This window comes from Agaricus bisporus, assembly GCF_000300575.1.
Source record: "Agaricus bisporus var. bisporus H97 unplaced genomic scaffold AGABI2scaffold_9, whole genome shotgun sequence".
In the NCBI taxonomy this organism is placed as follows: Eukaryota; Fungi; Basidiomycota; class Agaricomycetes; order Agaricales; family Agaricaceae; genus Agaricus; species Agaricus bisporus.
Window position 1 is genome coordinate 29,164 of NW_006267372.1, and position 19,120 is coordinate 48,283.

Here is a 19,120-nt window from a genome sequence, read left to right on the forward strand (position 1 = left end):
TGGCTTCCGAAGACCCACACGACCTTCCAGAATATGTTTTCTCGCGAGTACCAGACGAAGTACATGATCGGTTTGGCTTTACCAAACATCATTGAAGATAGCAGTTACCCCATGTGGTCCTACCGCTGGTGCCAAAGATAGATTCAGTATCCGGTGACTGGGGAAATAACGGATCTTCTCTGACGTGGGCAGACCGATATAGATATACCCAAGTCCGCAGTCCCGATAACGTTGATTGCCAGCATTTAAGAAACATTGCTGTTATCAGTTGACGATGTAGCTGCCAGTCATTGAGTGACGAATGGGTATATTCAAAGGCCTGTTTCAAGCATATCGAGTGTGCAATTTCCACGTACATCCTAAGAGGTATTAGTACTATGGTGGCGAATACAAATATGATCAGTAAGAAAGATGCATCGGTCCAGCCAGGAAAGTCCGCACCACTAGTTCACCTACTAAATCCGCTCCTTATGCCAAATCTAAATCTCTGCTGTGCAATACAAGATAGAACACATCATTCCCAAAATAACGGTTGAAGCAAGTAAACGCATGACCGACCTAGAACCGTTAATCAGGTCCGAACTCTCCTGACATCCCACCTGATCTTTGCGCTACCCTCCACACCAGTACCATAATCCGAGTCCCTAAAAAGCACAATGATCTTTCCACCATTCGAACCCGGAGTACCTTCCCAATGATCGACTCTCCTCAATTTTGTACACTTCCAAGTCAATACACCTGCAATTTCGTCATTCTTTCTAATTCTGCTGCGATCGGTCATAAGAATGGCGGTATCGGTGTTCAGGATAGACGGGGTATTATAGCTTGCACTGTTCGGACGAGTTGTGCTGGTATCATTCGTTGAAGAAGAATTGTTGTTAGGAAGCGCGTTAGAAGAGATTTCATAGAAAAATCTGACGCCATGAAAGGTTGTGAGCTCTTCAAATCCGGATAGAGCTTCAGCCCATTCAACCATACTTGTTACGGGGATATAGGCTTGGTTTTGCCCTTTTCCGACCCCGCTTTTTGAAGTTGAAGGTAGATTATGACCGGGACTAGTTGAACGTAATCGTCGGCCAACGTCTAACCACGTTAAGCCAGGTACACATTTCGCCAACATTCGAACGTCGTCCAGATCACCCCACCCTTCCACTTCGATCCTCTTCACACTTGCTCCAACCTTTCTTAAATTCCTGTAAAACTCTAGATTGGTATGGGACACGTTGAATAGGTCTTGGTTATTAAGATATTTCCCTGTTCCAGATAACGGACCAAGGCTGTATCCTGCTCCAATCAGTTTGAATCCTTTGATGCTTTCCAGAGGTCTTGGTTCATCACATTCCGCACGCAAAATCATATTAATCACATCGCGATTAGCGTGAAGCTCACGAAGTTTGGGTAACATGTTACGTGGAGTGGTACGCAGACGACGAAGTTGTGGAGAAGGTCCGACGTCCAAAATCTTGAGTGATTCGAGGTTTGCATGTGCGGCGAGAAAGGCTTGAAGTGGATTTTGCTGGACTACGACTGTAGGAGCAGCCATGATAGTAGGTTCCTCTGAGGTATCAGGAAGCTGCGTTGGCGTAATCGTAGTTACGGTGGTCGTCGTAAAACAAGAAAGATTGCTGAGAGTAAGCGAAGTAAGCTGAGACCAACGTCCACAAGTCAAGAATTCGTTTGCAACCGGCATCAAGGTATGAGAATTCTTGAATCTTATCTCGAGATTCTGAAGAAACGTGTGAGCATCATGCGGGTGAACGCGTTTTTGGCTCTTGCTTAATATATACCTGGATATTCGGACACTGATGGAGAACCGAAGCAATTCGCGTAAGTGAGGGGGTCCTGGGCGTGCCATAACTGGCCTGGGGTGCCTGTATGGTAATAGACCGCAAGTTGACCAACTAAGGGCAAGTGAGCCAGTGATCAGTCACAAGGTCACTGAAAACATAAGAAGGTGCGCACAGCAGACCCTGTCAACGTGACTTTACTCTCGTGTTCAACTTCGTCTCCTTCATCGTCCATTGGAGAGAAAGCCATGTTATCGAATACTACAAGTGATTCCAATGATTTTCCACATGTATCAGTCAGCGTTCTCCAGATTGTACCATCATCGACGATGGAAAAGGGTGAATGATTGGATTCCCATTTAATTTTCGCCAGTCTAGTAAATCTTGCCAACGCAGCGACGAAATACTTTTCTTGCCTCTTGTGAATGAAACCCCTACGGAGTGTGGTACCATCGCCATCAGTATGATGAGCATTTCCATCGTCGTTAGCAGAACTTGAGCATGCGTCGTCTTCGGTGCTTGTCGCACTAACAACGGCCTCGAGCTTTTTCATCCTACCTTTACCCTTTCCGCCTTGGCTGGCACTAGATGATGAACCAACAACCGTTTTCCGACAAACTCTCGGCAATAAAACTCGTTTATCACTTCTCTCATCCATAATCTCGACGACCCTGACATTCGCCGCCAAATCAACTCTTTCATACAAATGTTTCCATACTCCAATCATAGATATTTTGGCCTTGATAACGCGATACTCCCAATGCCGAGGGAACACGATCTCGGAAAGTCTCGAACAGGTGAGTCCGAAAGTCATCAAATCCTCACGTGTATTGATGAATGATGCGATTTTATCAAGTATTTCCGTCGGTTGGCGCATGAGCATGATTTTCGGTCTTGGTAACATGGAGTTGGAATTGGCGCTCGCGGCGTTTAAGGGGAGATGTTGGTCGTCGTCGCGAGTTAAGTAGGAAAGAATGAATGGCTCGATGATGTTGCAAAGATGCATAGACAAGTTATGTTCTTCGATATTAAGGAGTTTATATTGACATCCACCACCACCTCTGGAAGCGATAACGCGAGAAGGGAGCGAGGCCATTAATTTGATGAGCGTGTTAATGGCACCGAAAGGATCTCTACGATCGTAAGATCGCAGGTTTGTGTCGATTTTGGCGGATGGTAAACGTCCATAAGCCGTTGAGGTATTAGCTTGCTTGAAGTTGAGAACAGCGCCAGGCGCAGGAGTAGTAGTAGAAGCCTGAACACCTGAAGCGGCACGACGGGACACTCGAACACGGGCGGAATGGACAGGCTCTGCATTGGCTAGAGCGCGCTTCGTACTCTTTGTGGATTTTGAAGAATTGGGTGGCATGGGTGCGAACAGGCGGAGGAGGAGCTCCTCCTGGGAACCAGTGAGAGTGAGAGTGACTCGGAGCCTGAGCGGTAATCATTAGTCTGCCCGCACGATCATGTGTTCGTGTTCAAACGTTCAGGTTTGATGACTGTCGAGCGTCAACTGTCAGCGGCGTTCTAGAGTCAAAGACTTCATAGATGTCGACTCACTTTTTACTTCGTATTGAACATAAGTGTAGCAGACCTCGATGAAAGGAAGCGGAAGAACTGAAGTTGCACGAACAATTATTCCATTTTACACAATGTTTGTATTGCATTTCCTCCATTGACCTGGTGGGGAAGTCGGCAAGGCTGCATGCAAAGACGCAGGTTCCCTTTGAGAGTCTTTGAAATGATGGAGAAAGAAATGAACGAAATTGATGGCTGAATGGGCGACTGACCAAAAGAAACACCTTCGAGAAAACGTGACTTGTTAAATGCTCCGACGCACCATAAAGGCATTCAGAGTTAGGCACAGTCCAATGCCGAGGACTACTAATGGCTCATAATTATAAACATCATCGCATAGCATAATTCCACCCGACTGCGACCCGATCGATCCATGATAGAAGCTTAAATGTACTAAGAGCTTCCGCCCCTCCGAGGCCGGCTGCAATGCTGACGGAAGGTGTGCTGGTATGACCACAAGGAAACACGGAGAATGAACTACCCGCATAGTCTCACTTACAGTTCTAGTATTTAATCCGGTGGATTGGGGAAAGAACCTGCTTCCCCTCGAGTGGTCATCTCCGATTTAATTTGCTCGATTAGGGTTCCGGGCCTACATGTGGTACCGGTGTTATCATCCAGTTATAGATTAGAAAATAAAGATTATCGATACATCTCTACTTATGTGTTTTTAAATTACCCTGCGTGGTACATGAACAATGCAATGAAGTCCGTGCCATGAGGAATGTCGTAGAAGATTGCATGAAAACGTGAATCCCAAGTGTTGATGAATGTAAATGACGTTTGACGATGATGATGAGAATGACGAAGATGAAGTAAAACAAATCCCAAATGCCATGCAAAAAAGCAAACGCGTGAAAAAATAAAGAGAAATATTATACTTTTAGGTCCGCATCGGTTTTAGATCCCTTATTATTATTTCTCTCTTCTTCCTCGATCTCCTTCTTGATCTTCAAATCCTAAAAGTAAAACAGTCAGTAGATATTACTACTCAAGCTTATGAAAGACGTACTATACAAGGCGCGAAAACACTTTTCGCTCTGAGTCTTGCGCCATATTTATAAAACAAGAAAGGAGTGGGTAGGAAAACCAATCCAACTAGACCGAGCATGGTACATGCCCAATTAACGCCCAGCTGAAAAAAAATCAGTTATTTAACAGATAAGAAGATAGAAGATAACATACAGCATTGAACATTTGTACTGTAAATAGTGGAAATGCGGCAGCTACAGCTGAACGAAGGAACGTGTTCGCAGCGAACGCGGATGCGCTGTACATTCTATAAAAAACATTATTAATTAACAGTTGAAGGCACGAATGATAGGGGGAACAATAAACTCACAAATACGTATCCACGAGATAACTCTACAAAAATAGACCCATGTCAGTCAGAGCGCAAAATTGAAGCTACAACAAAAAGCTCACCAGAAAACTCATAAAGATCAAACTAATACCCATTCCAAGAACAATCGTGCCTAAACCCGCAACGTACCAAGGCACACTTTCGTAATTCCCAGCCCATCCCATCCAAAGAGCTCCAATAACAAGCGCAGGAGCACCAATCATTCCACTCAACAATCTCTTCTCTGGAGGCGGGAATCCTCGCCATTTGACGATCAGCTTTGGATAACCCAGGGTAAGGAGATAATTGATCAATGAGCCGATTGTGGTACCAATTCCAGTGCCGATGAATATAAGTCCGGTCTCTGCAATGTTGAAGTGATGGATCTGGGTGAAGATGATTGGGAAAGCCTGGAATACTAGAAAAATTTTGATAACGTGAGTTAAGTGTTTTTCGACATGGTAAGCAGAAAGGACGCACGTCCGTACAACAATCCATAGACAACTGAGATGTAGAGTGTTACAAGGAGAAGAATGGGCTCTACGGCCAACATCTTGAAAGGACGAAGAATTGTCCGGTTGAGTACACCCTTGACTGACCAATCTTGGTTTTCATGTTCGGCATAAAGATTTTTGTTCGATACCGGATCTTCTTTTCGTAGTCGCTTGACCTATGCAACCATCAAAAGTTAAACTCTACTCAGAAAATGAGAAGAATAGATAGGAAATACCTTATATAACAGAATTACAGGAGCGTACGTCTCCGGGAAGAAAGGCACAACAAGCAATGTTATTGCCGCGGTGAAAAACATCATAACCCAAAATATCCATCTCCAACTTGCATCTGCCTGAATAATCCTGCCAGTAAGGAAATCGGAAAATAGAAATCGCGAAAGAGCGTCAATCGGGTCGAGGGAGACCAATAATCCAGCCGAAGGAACAAGAACGAACAAGCGGGGATCAGATCCAAATTTATAGTCAAGATAGTACAATGATACTCACAGTCCCGAAATTACCGGACCTAGCACGGGGCCGAGGAAAACGCTAGCCGTGAACAAACTCATGGCTGGGCCCCGACCGGCAGCGGACCAGATATCTGCGATGACTCCGCCGCAGTTAGTCACTGGAACAGCGGCCAAAAACCCGGAGATAAATCTTGTGACGAGAAGGGTTTCCATATTTTTGGCCAGACTTTGCCCGAGGAAGGAGAGAGTGTAGAGAACTAATGTGTATCGGAAAATGGGTCGTCGACCGATAAGTTCACTTCCCGGGCCCCAAATTAATGGCTAAAGCGATCAATGAGAAGGGGAGTGGCATTTGAGAAGAAGAATCACATACCCCGAAGACGTAGCCCAAGAGGAAAGTTGTTGTTATTAGGTCTGCTACTTCACGAGACGAGTGAAATTCAGCTCTTATTGAAGGTGATGCCAAAGATGGAGCGGATGAAGCAAATGTACTATAAATAGACGAATGAGTCTGGTGTTCTAGAATGAAAGAGAAAAAAGACGCACCCATCCAAGGCCATTAATATGCAACAAAAGGTAATAAAACATTTATATTTGAAGCTCCAGTTTTGAGGATTCTTGGGATCATCAGGACCATCCCATCCAACAAGGTTCCCATCCAAAGTTGCCGATGGCGACAGGAACGAATGCGCCGGCAAGCCTTCTTCCGGTTTTTGTCCCCCACTCTCTTCTGTCTCTTGCTCATCAAATGACACGCTGGGAGTAAGCGGAGCTTTGGGCGGGGGTTCATGGATACAGTCACCACCATACATCTGAATTTGTTGCTCGTCCCGGTTGATTTCTCGTTCGAGGGAAGTCATCCGCCTGGGTAATAAAGCAGAACCAGTTGCGGGACCAAAAAACCATTGAGTTGAGAGAGGACGAGAGGACGAAGAGGGAACCATGGAGTGAGAAGGTGGTAGGGCTCTCGCAAGGCTGACTGAATGTCGGCGAACTGATGGATCATGGACTGGGGGTGGGTGAGAGGGATATGACGAGAGTGAATGTCTCCGGGAGGTCGGCGTCGAGGCGATGTAGTCATCGTATGTGACGGAGGATCCTTTTGAATGTGTAAGAGATAGTTCCATGGTCGGTATGACGAGGAAAAGAGGAGGTCGGATGAGGGGGAATTCACGCACAATGACAACCAGGCCAGCTGTTGAGTCGGCGAGGATAAATACTGTCGAGTCCGGCACAAATGAAGCGAAGCATGTGGAAAAGATGACGAAGATATGAAAAAAAAAATGGAGCAGGCCTCAGCCACTCTTACTAAGGGCGGATTCTTGGCCGAGAATCTTGAGTCTGTGCGTAAACTGGCGTCTGACTGCCGTCCGCTCCCTGGTGGGACGGAAAAACCTTGTCGTCTATCTTTTCCACGTCATCCCGGCCTAACTTGAATGCCGGCCCGGATCGGACTGCGACTCACCTGATTAAGCCTTATCTAGCCGAAGCCGGTACGAAGCTTTCTGCCGGTATGTCGAAACCGGGATACCCGCACACGGCACGAGCGAGCCCGCTCCTCATCGACTTCATCGAGGTTCCCCGAGTTCAATGGCTCCTTCGGGCTCTCTACTCATGAAGAAGAAACCGATGAGTGAGGATGGCTATTCATGTTATTCTTAGGGTTCACTTACACCAGACCTGTTCTTCCTCTTCCTTAGGGCAGAAGGTCCCGGGAGTGATTACCTTTCCTACATCACTCTCTTGCCGCAACTCGGCTATGAGTCATCAGCCATGATGAGGGGACCGGATCTCGCGGGAATAATATCATTAATCATTAATCATATGTACAATGATCCAGGCAATCTTGCCACCTGTTTGGATGATTCTAATCCATAGAATCACAAGCAGCATATAGATTCCTCCATTCTCCCTTTCCTCGCATATACCAAGAAGGATGAGACATCCCCTCCAAACCGTTGACCTAAATGTTGAATAATATCGATGACGAATTTTACGATCGACATGATGGAAACATACGCGGCTTTTCAACGAGTAACTTATCTATCGCTTGCTTAGAGTGACTCCCCGGCCAAGTTCTCAATCTCTATCAGTCAGTACAGCTCACTGTAGCAACCTTGACCTACCCGGGCCTCTTCCTTGCTGCGCACCAAGGTCTTCGCCTACTTTCCATGCGATGCCTCTCTTCCTTCTGAACTTCGAATCAAGCTAATTGGTACCGACAGTCAGGCCGAACATTCTCTCAATTAAAAAGAAGGCCGCTGTCTTGTTGGTACGCTCACTGCATATTTCCGAATAGTACTTGCTCGCATAGAAGTTGAACGTTTTTGAAGAAAATTATGTCGGTAGACTCTAAGGCAAATGATCTAATTCAAGAGTATCGCATGACAGAATTGGTTTCCACGCACATCCAAATATCTGGTGCGTAGCGCGGCAACGTGAATAATCTGAAACTGGGAAACATGTGTACCTAGCGCTAAAGAATTAGCACGTTCTATGGGATTCTCGGTTAGGAGTGGAACCGCCGTGAAAATTATTATAGTTGTGAGGCTGAATATTTTTTTAACAAGCCGATTTGTAACGAATAAACTATCATATGCGATTGATTAAACCCATTTTAGGAAGTGAGAAATTCGCTCCGTCGTATATTGAACCCTTCACGCAATCAAAAGGATCTGAACAGGCATTCATATGTGTTTTCCACTACATTGACAGGATCCTCTGAACTGCTCTTACTGTCGTTGGTCGCTTCCCCTTTACGTGGGAAATTACGTGAGCAAGTGAGTTAGCACAAGTCGGGGGAATAACGTTGCCTTCCACTAAGACCCTTTTGAATGACACTAACCTTTTCATCAAAAATACGGAGTGATTATCTTAGGTGATTATCCCGACATCAATTGGGTGGAGGGGGATCGACTCATCAACAAGCTAATCAAACGATCATGCGTCAGATCGAGTACATATAGATCGAACTAAATATAAACCTTGTCCCTGGATATTGGTCCCTGTATACCTCTGTACACACAGCTCGTCGGTAGACAAGTGGCTGCAACAGGCTAATCGTCCGCAATACAGCAACACGAATCATTTGTGAGGTGACGCGGGAAAAATGCCGGATATGATGGTTGAATCAAGTAGTGTATTACCACGTTTTTTGACCCGCGCTTATCCGAGGAATGAGATGGTGTAAAGAATGAATGTAATTGCGAAGATGAGTTTGCGACCGATGGGTTCCCGGGCTGTACCTCGCATTAACTCAAGTTACAGGATGGACATAATTTTGTATCTCTCATCCAGAGAAAGACGATGTATACTCCGAAGACGTAACTAATATAAAAATTTAGTGTAATCAGGTATGATACCTTCTTCGTGCTTTTGGCGACTCAATTGCCTTCCACTTCAATTTCTTCCCTGTCTGGGTCTGTATACTTGTCGTATCTGAGTGCCACCGCCTTCTATTATAGGGCACCGAGGAGTTGGATGTTCCTGGGGCGAAAGCCTGCTGACCAGAGGGCCCTGACTAAACGCTCCGAGTCCACCTTGACACGAGCCAGTAACCCGGGACAGACACCCGCTGATAGCGGGAGCAAGGCAACTGTCGGGTAGAGGTGAGTGGTCACTCATTATGATGAAATTCTTGCACCGGATAAACCCAAAGACCAGTGGTAAGAATTAAGGAGGTACGGTATATGGTTTCAGCCGAGGAAGTAAATAGGCAGGAAAGATCCATTAATTCTTCTTTCCCTCGAGCATATCTCAACAGCTGTTCCGTCAGAGAAGTGGGGTCTGTTGTTTGACAAAACTATGCGACAAAACCTAGTTCACCGATCTAGCGTTCTGCCCGAAAGGATTAGTTAGATCGAACGATTACCTATGACTCTTCAACGCACTTGTTTGTACCCCCTGAATCAACTAGATGAATAGCTTCATTGACACACCGACAACTGCGCAGAGGAAAAAATCACGCAGGCAAATATCCGGTAAATGATCTTATAAAAATTGCTCTGCCTGACCGATGAGCGCTCGGGGCGCGTCCTCGTCAGTTCATATGCGGATGAGCTCCGGGAATCATAGTAGGGTATTAGAACTTACCTTGTGCAGATTAAATACGAGATGTCCATCTTGAGAGCCAGTCTCAAGGACGATGAACGGCAGGGGGAGTCGAACCCCGCTGCTGCGGATTTAAATGGACCGTGGGATGATGATGGGTCGGGTGCCAGCCCTGTTTGACCGAAATCATATGTTTTCTGGATTTCTGCCACCGACCGCCATGGCCACCGCATTTTCGTGGACTGACAGGCTCAGCGCATTTTCTTCCTGCCTTCCCTGTCTCCGCAACTCTCCTTCAGCGCTCTCCCTCTCATCACCCTCCCAGGACCAGCTTCACCGTCTTCTCGCTGACCCGGAGTCCTCTTCATCTCTCGATCCAGAGACGCTGTCTCTCCACTCAAATCCCGGGAACATCAATTCACGCCGCAGGAGACAACCGAAACAACGTGGCGTTACCCTCTTTGGATTTCATCTCTTCGGTCGACGTCCACCCGCTATCCAACTTCCTACAGATGACATCTATGACCCTCTCTACACCAACAGGCGCATCACAGCTCCCGGCGCTATAACACCCACGACTACTACTCACTCTGCCACAACTTTCGACTCCGATGCGGCTCCTTTGGATCTTGATACCATCGATAGTATATCCTCTCGTACTATCGCCGCGGTTCATGCGGCCGAAGAAGATGATAAGTTACAAAAGGAAGAGAGGAGAAGAAAAAGGAGAGAGCGGAAAGAGATGAAGAAGATGGCTAAAGCTCTTGCGGTATCGGCCTCGGAAGTTGGGGAGTTTGAAGGGTTCCAAGGAAGCGGCGATGGCTATCCCGGTATACCTTCACCTTTTCGACCCTCAAACCACTCAGAAGCTCGGTCATCCTCTTCCCACCAATCTCAAGAGCGACGAAAGCCAGTCCCTTCTCCTACTTCTCTTATACCTCATTTGGCTATGGACGAAGATGATGATGATGAAGGTGCGGATCTGGATGGAATGGTATATGCCCGCAGGACAGTACCTACACCAAGTGAAGCTGCGAAGAGTTTGAATAGGAGTTCTGATTCCCGGAGTCGTACTTCCACCTCATTGAGCGATCGTTCACCGTATCGCTATCCTCAGCCACCACGAGACGCCAAGCCTATGAAGTCCTCATCTACCTCCTCGTCGCATAAATCGAAAAGGACGAAATCGAATTCAATATCGTCATATGCTCACAAGAGAGGTCCATCTAAATCTACAGCTACTCGTTCGTCAACGACTACACGTTCAGACAGCCCTCCCATTTCTTCTCCCACATCTCCTTCATATCTCGCCCATCCTCATCCTGGCTCGACTTCAGAACTTGTTAAAGTTATTTCACCTAACACAATCGAACAGGGTCAAGGATTTTTCGACATTGAAGACGATGTCAATGGAGGGTTCGACGATATCAACCAACGTCACGGTGCGGATAGCACGAAGGAAGGAGGAGGATTTCCTAGTACCGGATTCAGTCTAAATCGAATACCTGGAAATGGAAAGTCGAGAGATGGTGTTTTTCTTTCTCAAACCCGTACTGAGGAAGTGGAGGACGAGTTTGATGGTACCTTTTGAAATCTTTCTTTGTCATTCTTCTATGATTGGTCGCTTGGTTTTCGCTGAGGATACCGTTGAGGATCTTTTTTCTTTTCGTAGGCCTTCTTTTCTATGCGGACTAGTCTGACTACGATGACTAATGCTTTTTTTTTTACGTTCGGATATACCAGTAAGTAATCCACTACCTTCATTTTTGTGCGTGTTATTTTGTATGAAGCTATCCCGACAAGTACATCTAGACTTAGTTTTGACTTCTCTTTGTTTACGACTTTGATTCAACGACCATTTATGAGATAATGTCCTAGTTCGACTTCTATAGTTGAGGGAGACAAACATCGGAATCCGAGTCAGTCTCAATCTGGATTCATTAAATCTCAAGTAACAAAGGTTTTTTTGTTTTTGTTTTTGTTTTTTGTTTTATCAAACAAGCTCTAACTTAGCCGTTCCTCCATATATAATGATAAAAAAAGAAAAAAAAAGGGGAAAGAATTCTTGTAACCGACAGATCTCCGTGATACTCGTGGTATCGGTAGAGCTTCCTGTAGCAGCTGTCTGTTCCGGGTTAATTTGTCTACACGCTATGTCCTGTAAAGTGCCTTTGCGTGGTTAAAACGTACCGTAAATATTTTCGGTTGAAAATAGTCGTGTTTTTGCTCATTCTAATAGCCCGTGTTGATGCCTCAGAATTTTTTGCGATTTTTCTACGATTTTTCAAGAAAATTTGGCCCACTTTTGAGGGCGCGTTTCGGAGACGGGACTGATGCAGACCTCTTCGCGGACACGCAAACGCGAAGGATGGAACAGAAAGCCACAATCGGGGGATCTTGGGATCTAGGTTTAAGATCGATGGAGGTATTCCCCGGGGTCCTTGCTACTTGTCAAGCTGGTCCACCTAGAACATCACAGAACATCATGGACAAGAGGTGGCAGATTCTCCGATCTGGCACATCCCCGAAGTCACGGGGTGGGGGGGGGGGCCATATATGGTCTAGTCCGTGTCAACGGCTTGTCCACGGCCATACATTCCAATCAGTCGGCGACCTACGGCCGTCAGTCGATCAAACACATTTCAATCGACATGAGGTATATGCCTGACTGATGCACGGTCGACGCAAGACTCATTACAAGGTGAAGAAAAGGAAGATTGCTGAAGCCATCTTCAACAACATTTTTTCCTCGCATCTTGACGATTCTCATTGTGACAATGCAGCCAAGTCAGCATAGTTCTACTAGTAGCCAACACTTTGATATCAGTAGTTAATTGAACAATCCATTTTGCTACATTGTTTCAACCATTTTCGACTTCTCTGCATTTATCTCAATTACCTGGAGCATCATTTATGATGGCCAGGATGTTGGCCGCTCGTTTGCCGATACCCATTTTTAGTCTAGTTCGAGTTTGGTTGCCAGGTTCGAGTAAAGTTAGGTGATTTCGGGGATGTGCCAGATCGGAGAATCTGCCACCTCTTGATCATGGACTCTGGGCACAGAGGATTTAGCTTCGAGATGGAAGACATATATCACTTCTGAGTGACTGTGACTGAATCTGGACTGAATTCACAAAGGACATGTTCTGCTGTCGCCATTCCCGAGCTCACTTTCGTAATTCAGGGACTGGAGCCATTTGCACTGCCACACGCGCTTATCGTTGTGATCATGGCAGTTCCTCCAGAAACACCGAGTTACTTACTATAGGTTGCTATTGGGTAGGAAATAGCCCCGGTCGCAAATACTTGTTCACAGTCAATTGAGCGGCATGTGTTCTGAGATGTTGCCACAAGAGAGTTCTTCGAGAAGCCCCAGATGCATTTGCGATTATGACACGACTGAAAATTGTATCTACCCAATATCACAAGAGGCTGACGAGCGCCCGGGTCGTCTGGTAAGATACATTTCATGGGCTATGACCATATCGGAAGAGCTTATAAAAATTGAAAGATACTTATCTTGGGTAAAATCTGGGTAAAATGATGAGTGATGGGAAATACGCCGGGGTACTGATGTTATATACTTATATTGATGGGGTCCGACTGCAACAGGTGTCAGATAATCGACTCAGATTCGCTGATCCCGGACATGGTGAGAGTATATGCCCAGTATGCCAAGTGCAGTATACTACAGTATACCCCAAGAGCTTGTTCACTAGACTGCAAGAGCATCAATTTATGATGGCCAGTTGATGGCCAATTGATGGCCGCTCGTTTGCCGTTGTCTACATTTGGTCTAGTCGCCAGGTTCGAGTTGAGTCACATGATTTCGTCAATGTGCTGGATCGGAGGACACCTCTTGGTATACCCTCATTCTGTGACAGACGGATCCCCTCGACGCTCTGGCATGCCAGTGGCACGGGTAGAGCAGTCGGCACATCAAGCCGTTGTGTCCGCCCCTTGCATGCCGAGGAGCAGAAAGATTCGTCCAGGGCTTGATTGTAGATGCCCAGCATCGGCGCAGGGGCACACAGCTTCGGGGTCCCGCTGATGCTCATGATCTATTTTTAACTCGGAATCCCCGCATGCCCAAAGAATAATGACTGTAGGTATTTAAACCACCCAAAGGTTGCTTCGCAAATGTACCAACGCCCCAATACTTTGTCTCATAAAGTAAGCGTTTACATCTTCCTTTTCTGATAATTACTCCCAGTATTCATGCTCATGTTATACTGAATTGAAGTTTGGAGTAGTATTAGTACCTCACACAGGCTTATGAAGGATACCGCCGATAGTATTACCAATGGTCTCGGTAACACCAACAGTGAGTGCTGATACCTCAGTGAACGCAGTTGAGACTTACCTTCCCCTACGTAGCTTGCAACGTCGGAGTCAAACGTCCGCTGAAGTACCCACCGGCGCCGCGTATCAAGATAGTTGACCTACCGGAGGATAATTCCCTACACCCCATTAATATTAGAACGGGAGAAGGAGATCAAATCAACGACAATCTGTTGTTGAGTTCAACTTAAGGTCCCGTGTCAGTCTTTTAGGCAGCATCTCTTGCTTGTATGCTATGACTTCTCCCTGATGACCACTGTTCGCTCTCTGGCTCGATTGACGGAAAGCGAAAAAATGAGATATTAGGCGTGTGAATGCCTCATTTGGGAACATATCTCAATTTCAGGAGGCACTTTTCCGCATTGTCCCAAGGAATGCTGTACTTGACTCTCATTAACCACCTGATTATTCTTCCTCTTATGCTCGCTCACATTTTTGCACATGCCGTGACAAGGGTGTGTCCAATCTTTGTCAATACCTAGGCATTAACTGTTACACACATCATACTCCTTTGTAATGTTTTTCAAGAGACGGTCGTTAGATTCTGATTGAAAGAGAAAAAGAGGAACGGTCTGAAATTTGGGATCGAATAACATTCCGCATCCGGGGACCATGTGTTCACAATCGATCAACGTACTTGTGAGGAGCTACAACTCAGTCTTGCTTGGGCATGTCAAGATGTCAAGGTAAGCGCCGATGTTATCAAGAACTTAATCTGGCCACTCTTTTAGTTGGTAATACGTCAAATACAACAACACCCCAATTTAAAAGCTGAGTGCTCAGAATAAAATGGTCGACCATAAAATTTCCTCACACATTCTCTTTGGACTGACGAACTTTCAGCTTGTCAGGGACTGTCTAACTTCGGTTCTCGGCTATTACACCACTTGCGCACCGAGTCGGCTTTTCAGAATATTCCTGTGACACGATTGATCGCGCAATCAATCACTGAGAAACGCTTGACTTCCTCTGCTGTAGAGTCATCATTCAAGTTTGGAAGGTATGAACGGGACCTAAAGCGCAAGTACAAGTGAGAGAATCATTGGTCAAAGGTATACGGCACCATTAGAGGTACTGCTGATGATGATAATGCGACCTGGCACTTGTGATCGACTGAGCTCGTCAGTTCCATTACTACCCTGTTGACCGGACCGTAGTGGGTGGAATGCTTTAAGTACGTTTAATTTTTCGATACCTTACGTATAGGTCATAGTACGAGGTGTCACTTGTGGAAAGATTTTACGGCGAAGACGACGCAAATGAGGTTATATTTCGCAAGGAAAAAGCACCAAGGAGGACTGTATTTGAGGTTGTCAACTTACGCAAGGAATCAGACGGTCGATCAATTCAGTGACTGCCAGACCAACTTACTGCTCGCGTACGTGCTCACATTAATGTGTAGCAATGCTCACTGGCATGACTCAATGCAGAATCACAGTCGTCGACTGTACCATGGGAAATGGCACACCGTTTGAAATTCAATGTTATGTTGAATGAAGGTAAGGCACCAAGTGACGAAGTCCTTCATTTTCCAAGGATCGACTGAATTCATGCTGTGAGAGTTACTCTTTCAATCCTGCTTCGCTGGAATCCGGTCCCACTGAGATTATATTAGGTTGATGATGGATCTCTGTGCCTTGTTGACTAGGATGTCGAAACCCATGCATACGAGTTGAACGCCACTTTGACAAGTGTCCAAGGGCACCCGTCTCAAAACCATTGAACTACCCGCAGAGAGAGCTAACAAGCCCACTTTTAGCATTCGAACAGAGGTGGAGATCCATTGATGAACGATTTGCTGATGAGCTCGACTTAAGTTGAAGTACTTAAGGGACGTCGCTTGGTGCTTTCATGGCCTTCCCGCTTCAAGTTCCTAGTATTTGTATTTATCGGCGATGCCTGTCAAGATATACAGAATACTTTTCCGATGCCATTCAATCATATGGACCTGAATCTAGACATGTAAGTCGGTGATAATTATCCGTTTCGGTGATAAGTACCCGTTGGCATGTCAAATCTGTCAACCTTGAACGGAACGATCTCTTTTGATCAGGAACAAGGACGCAACCGGACCGTTGGGTAAGGCCGATACAGACATCTAACCCCGTGATATTGGAGGGTATGTAGGAAACAAAATAAAATAAATTTCCGCACGCTCATTGCCATTGAATCACTCAGCTTCCTCTCTCCCTCCCATCTCTCGCTCTAGTCACTCTCTCTCGGCTTGCCTCATCCGTAGCAACGTTAGACTCTCGTAATCAACCGCAGCTGATCCCGGCTACCAGTTTCGGAGACGGGACTGACCTTGGAAGATGGGGTTGGAACAGAAACGCAATATCCGCTGATTTTCACGAGTCCTAAATTCGCATAGGCTCATAGGCCGCTCACACACCGTTTTAAAATCGTGCGTTCCTCCCATTGGCGCTCTTTCCGGATCAGGTTTACTTGAGGGAACCGACGACGCGATATATAGGGACACAGTAACAGTCGCTTCCACTAGCGCTACCCTGCTACAATATGGCTAGACTGACTGCTGGCAGGGGAATTTCCTTCAATTTTGGCTCCGGAATGGGATGTAAGTTTATGGTTGTGAACAAGTTTTTCCCTCTAAGGTCACCGTGGAATAACCTCCATGTGTTCTAGCGTCCTACAGCTACACAAACTAGTGAGTGATAAAATGAAATTTGGCTTATCATTTTCAAAAAGAAAATTACTTGTGCAGGAGGAGATTCAAGGAGGTTCATGAAAGAGATAATTTCCACCCGAAGAACCGTTCAGTTTCACGGCGTTCATCGCAAAATGTTTACACAGTATCCAACAACTTCATAAGGGGATGTATTCTACATAGTAAGTAACGGATAACGGACATGTTCTGACCTGTATGCAACTGCTCCACTTCATTCCATATTAGACGAAGTGTTGGGGGGGACAATTTGAGTGGCGTATCTTCTCATGCCCTCCTTAAGCGGTTCGACCTGTGCTGTGAGAAGCTTGAGTTTTACTTGGAATTCCTGTACGATGCCAAATCAATAATACTATCCAATGAAACAAAGCTAATGGGGTCTCTGGCTCTTACCTTGCGCGTCAACACTGTTAATCCTTCATCAAGTGCAACCATTATCTCGATGGATTGCTCGGTAGCCTAGTTAAATCGTCTTCATTAGCAAAGAAAGATAAAATGGACGGAAAGGCGCTCACAAAAGCCCAAATAATAGCAAAAATGCGAAACTTCCGAGAGATACCATCGATGTCAGGTTTTTGTATGTCCAAGGTTGCCTGCATGGCTAATAAGGCCATTAATTTATCGAACATTCTTCTGCGGTTAGCCAGAGCTGCGTCGACTTTCTGCTGCGTAGCTAGAAGGGAATCGATAAACACACCCTGAACTCCGTGAGGCGTAACTTACTGTCGCGTTGAAGGATAACCTCGGGGAGGAAATTGGTGGGGACCGTGGATAGCATCTAAGAGGCTACAATGAGAATAAAAAAATAGTATGATGGGCTCTGCGTACGCCAAAGGCAAAGCAGCAATCTAAGTTTGTAGAAGCGGTTTTGATCTAGTCAACAAAGTTTGAATGGAGGGGATTCGGCAAGGCGGCGTGTAACTACGTACCTGTTCGTTGAGCCTGCAAAACGAAACAAAACAAAAAGATCTGTTACACTTCCTCCACATATGAACCCTCAAAGAACTCACTCGATGATTTCCACTTGATATTGCTTGATAGTCGCATCGCCCAAATGTATCTCAACATATTTAGCAAAAGCCACGGAGAAATCATGCATGTCGTTCTTAAGGTCCATGGTTCTGTCTTCGACTTCTGTTGCGATTTCTATCGGATGTTTTTCCTGCGACAAGAACATTTGTCAAAATACTGAAATTCGACCAAAGCTAAACTTGGCATGATTACCACATAGTACTTCAATTCATCTTGTGCGCCTTTCAAATCATCCTCTGTCTTGATATCCGCAACGAGCCCAAGGTTAATACCGTAGTCTATGGAATATAATTGTCAGGAGGAGATAGAACCGCGACTTTGAAAGAGAACAACTCACCGGTTAATGCAGCCGCGATTACGGCTGCTAGCTTTCTTGAAGACCAGAGAATCCCCGTCTCTCCGTTCCAACACTTTTACGCACAGAGATTATCCCAGGGTAATAACAAAGGGAAGAAATTTCTCACAGCAATAAATTTATCCCATTTCGAAGCATAAAAGGAACCGACTTCAGGAAAATCCGTACCATATTTCTCAACAAATTTAGTGAAGGCAACCTTGACGGTCTTGAAGTCATATTCGATGGCGACAGCCGCCTGGCCGATATTCTTGCACGCCTCACTGAATTTATCGACCGTGCCTGATTCCTGCAGAAATTTTGTCCATTCTTCTTGTTGTTTGATCTTATCCTCCTGGGAAGAGGAAGTCGGAGGAGCGTCAGTAGCCATGAGAGATGATGGAGGGATAAACAGGGAATGCAAGTGAGAGACTTGGTAGATAAAACACTCGACGCCTCCTTACCTTTATACTGATGTTTGACTAAGCAAAAGGGGTACAGTCTCGCCTGTATGTTTCGTTCTGGAAAGTCGACTCGGTACTAAGGGCCGGGTGGCGTGTCACGGAAACATAAATTCCAGCGGGAAGTTGAATGCCTTTTCCATGCCGACTTTTGCAATAGAATTGTCGGTAAGAACGAGGGAACGGTTAGCAAGCAATCAACATGATACCTTTCAGAATTGTGAATGATGAATGAAGCTTTTACGGCGAGGTTTGGAGTAGCGCAAGCCACTTTTCGGCTCCGGAAATCGAAGTGTGCGAGACTGACATTATTAGCTAGCAAGCGGTCAACATGATACCTTTCACAATATCGAATGAGGAATGAGGCCTTTTCGCCAACATTTGGGGTGGCAAAGGTTTGAATGATTCTCGTCAGCACTACCGATGCGCTAATGCTATCGCGGGTTGCAAGTTGTTATTGTGACTCTCTAATCACATGCGAGCAGGCCGCCAACCGGACGGATGGAGGGTTACGAAACGGCGCGGGGACGAAGGTGGACAATCAAGGT

General features: G+C 45.8%; 4 protein-coding genes across 4 annotated transcripts; 1 reads left to right on the forward strand and 3 right to left on the reverse strand.

Moving 5' to 3' along the window:
* Window positions 1-571: 571 nt before the first annotated feature.
* On the reverse strand, window positions 572-3,156 carry AGABI2DRAFT_74687 (hypothetical protein; the record flags this gene model as incomplete). The annotated part of the gene is made up of 6 exons (XM_006463562.1): window positions 572-1,008; window positions 1,057-1,516; window positions 1,598-1,726; window positions 1,788-1,901; window positions 1,963-2,297; window positions 2,433-3,156. 6 exons carry the CDS (start codon window positions 3,154-3,156, stop codon window positions 572-574), a joined length of 2,199 nt encoding a protein of 732 aa, XP_006463625.1.
* A 1,129-nt stretch (window positions 3,157-4,285) lies between these two features.
* AGABI2DRAFT_225490 (hypothetical protein) lies at window positions 4,286-6,624 on the reverse strand (the record flags this gene model as incomplete). Its single annotated transcript, XM_006463563.1, has 10 exons — window positions 6,218-6,624; window positions 6,045-6,162; window positions 5,709-5,992; window positions 5,438-5,564; window positions 5,188-5,377; window positions 4,791-5,125; window positions 4,708-4,730; window positions 4,551-4,644; window positions 4,378-4,500; window positions 4,286-4,324 (listed from the first exon to the last, which is right to left on the reverse strand). Coding segments are annotated over exons 1-10 (1,731 nt in total), but the record flags the coding sequence as incomplete, so codon positions are not given.
* A 3,317-nt stretch (window positions 6,625-9,941) lies between these two features.
* Window positions 9,942-11,416, forward strand: AGABI2DRAFT_152751 (hypothetical protein; the record flags this gene model as incomplete). Its single annotated transcript, XM_006463564.1, has 3 exons — window positions 9,942-10,941; window positions 11,059-11,211; window positions 11,394-11,416. 3 exons carry the CDS (start codon window positions 9,942-9,944, stop codon window positions 11,414-11,416), a joined length of 1,176 nt encoding a protein of 391 aa, XP_006463627.1.
* A 5,437-nt stretch (window positions 11,417-16,853) lies between these two features.
* Window positions 16,854-18,539, reverse strand: AGABI2DRAFT_194396 (hypothetical protein). The gene is made up of 10 exons (XM_006463565.1): window positions 18,242-18,539; window positions 18,115-18,187; window positions 17,970-18,055; window positions 17,756-17,907; window positions 17,675-17,687; window positions 17,574-17,618; window positions 17,469-17,523; window positions 17,261-17,418; window positions 17,139-17,204; window positions 16,854-17,073 (listed from the first exon to the last, which is right to left on the reverse strand). The coding sequence occupies exons 1-10, from the start codon at window positions 18,500-18,502 to the stop codon at window positions 16,960-16,962; spliced, it is 1,023 nt and encodes a 340-aa protein (XP_006463628.1). The 5' UTR covers window positions 18,503-18,539; the 3' UTR covers window positions 16,854-16,959.
* Between the last annotated feature and the right edge of the window lie 581 nt (window positions 18,540-19,120).

What these genes read in the sequence shown, in the direction of transcription:
- AGABI2DRAFT_194396 (XM_006463565.1), bottom strand. Translation starts at nt 18,502, where the DNA reads ATGGCTACTGACGCTCCTCCGACTTCCTCTTCCCAGGAGGATAAGATC. An exon ending in ATGAATTGAAGTACTATGTG is followed by an intron (nt 17,908 to 17,969) that starts GTAATCATGCCA and finishes TTCTTGTCGCAG; the next exon opens with GAAAAACATCCGATAGAAAT. An exon ending in TTGCTATTATTTGGGCTTTT is followed by an intron (nt 17,205 to 17,260) that starts GTGAGCGCCTTT and finishes CGATTTAACTAG; the next exon opens with GCTACCGAGCAATCCATCGA.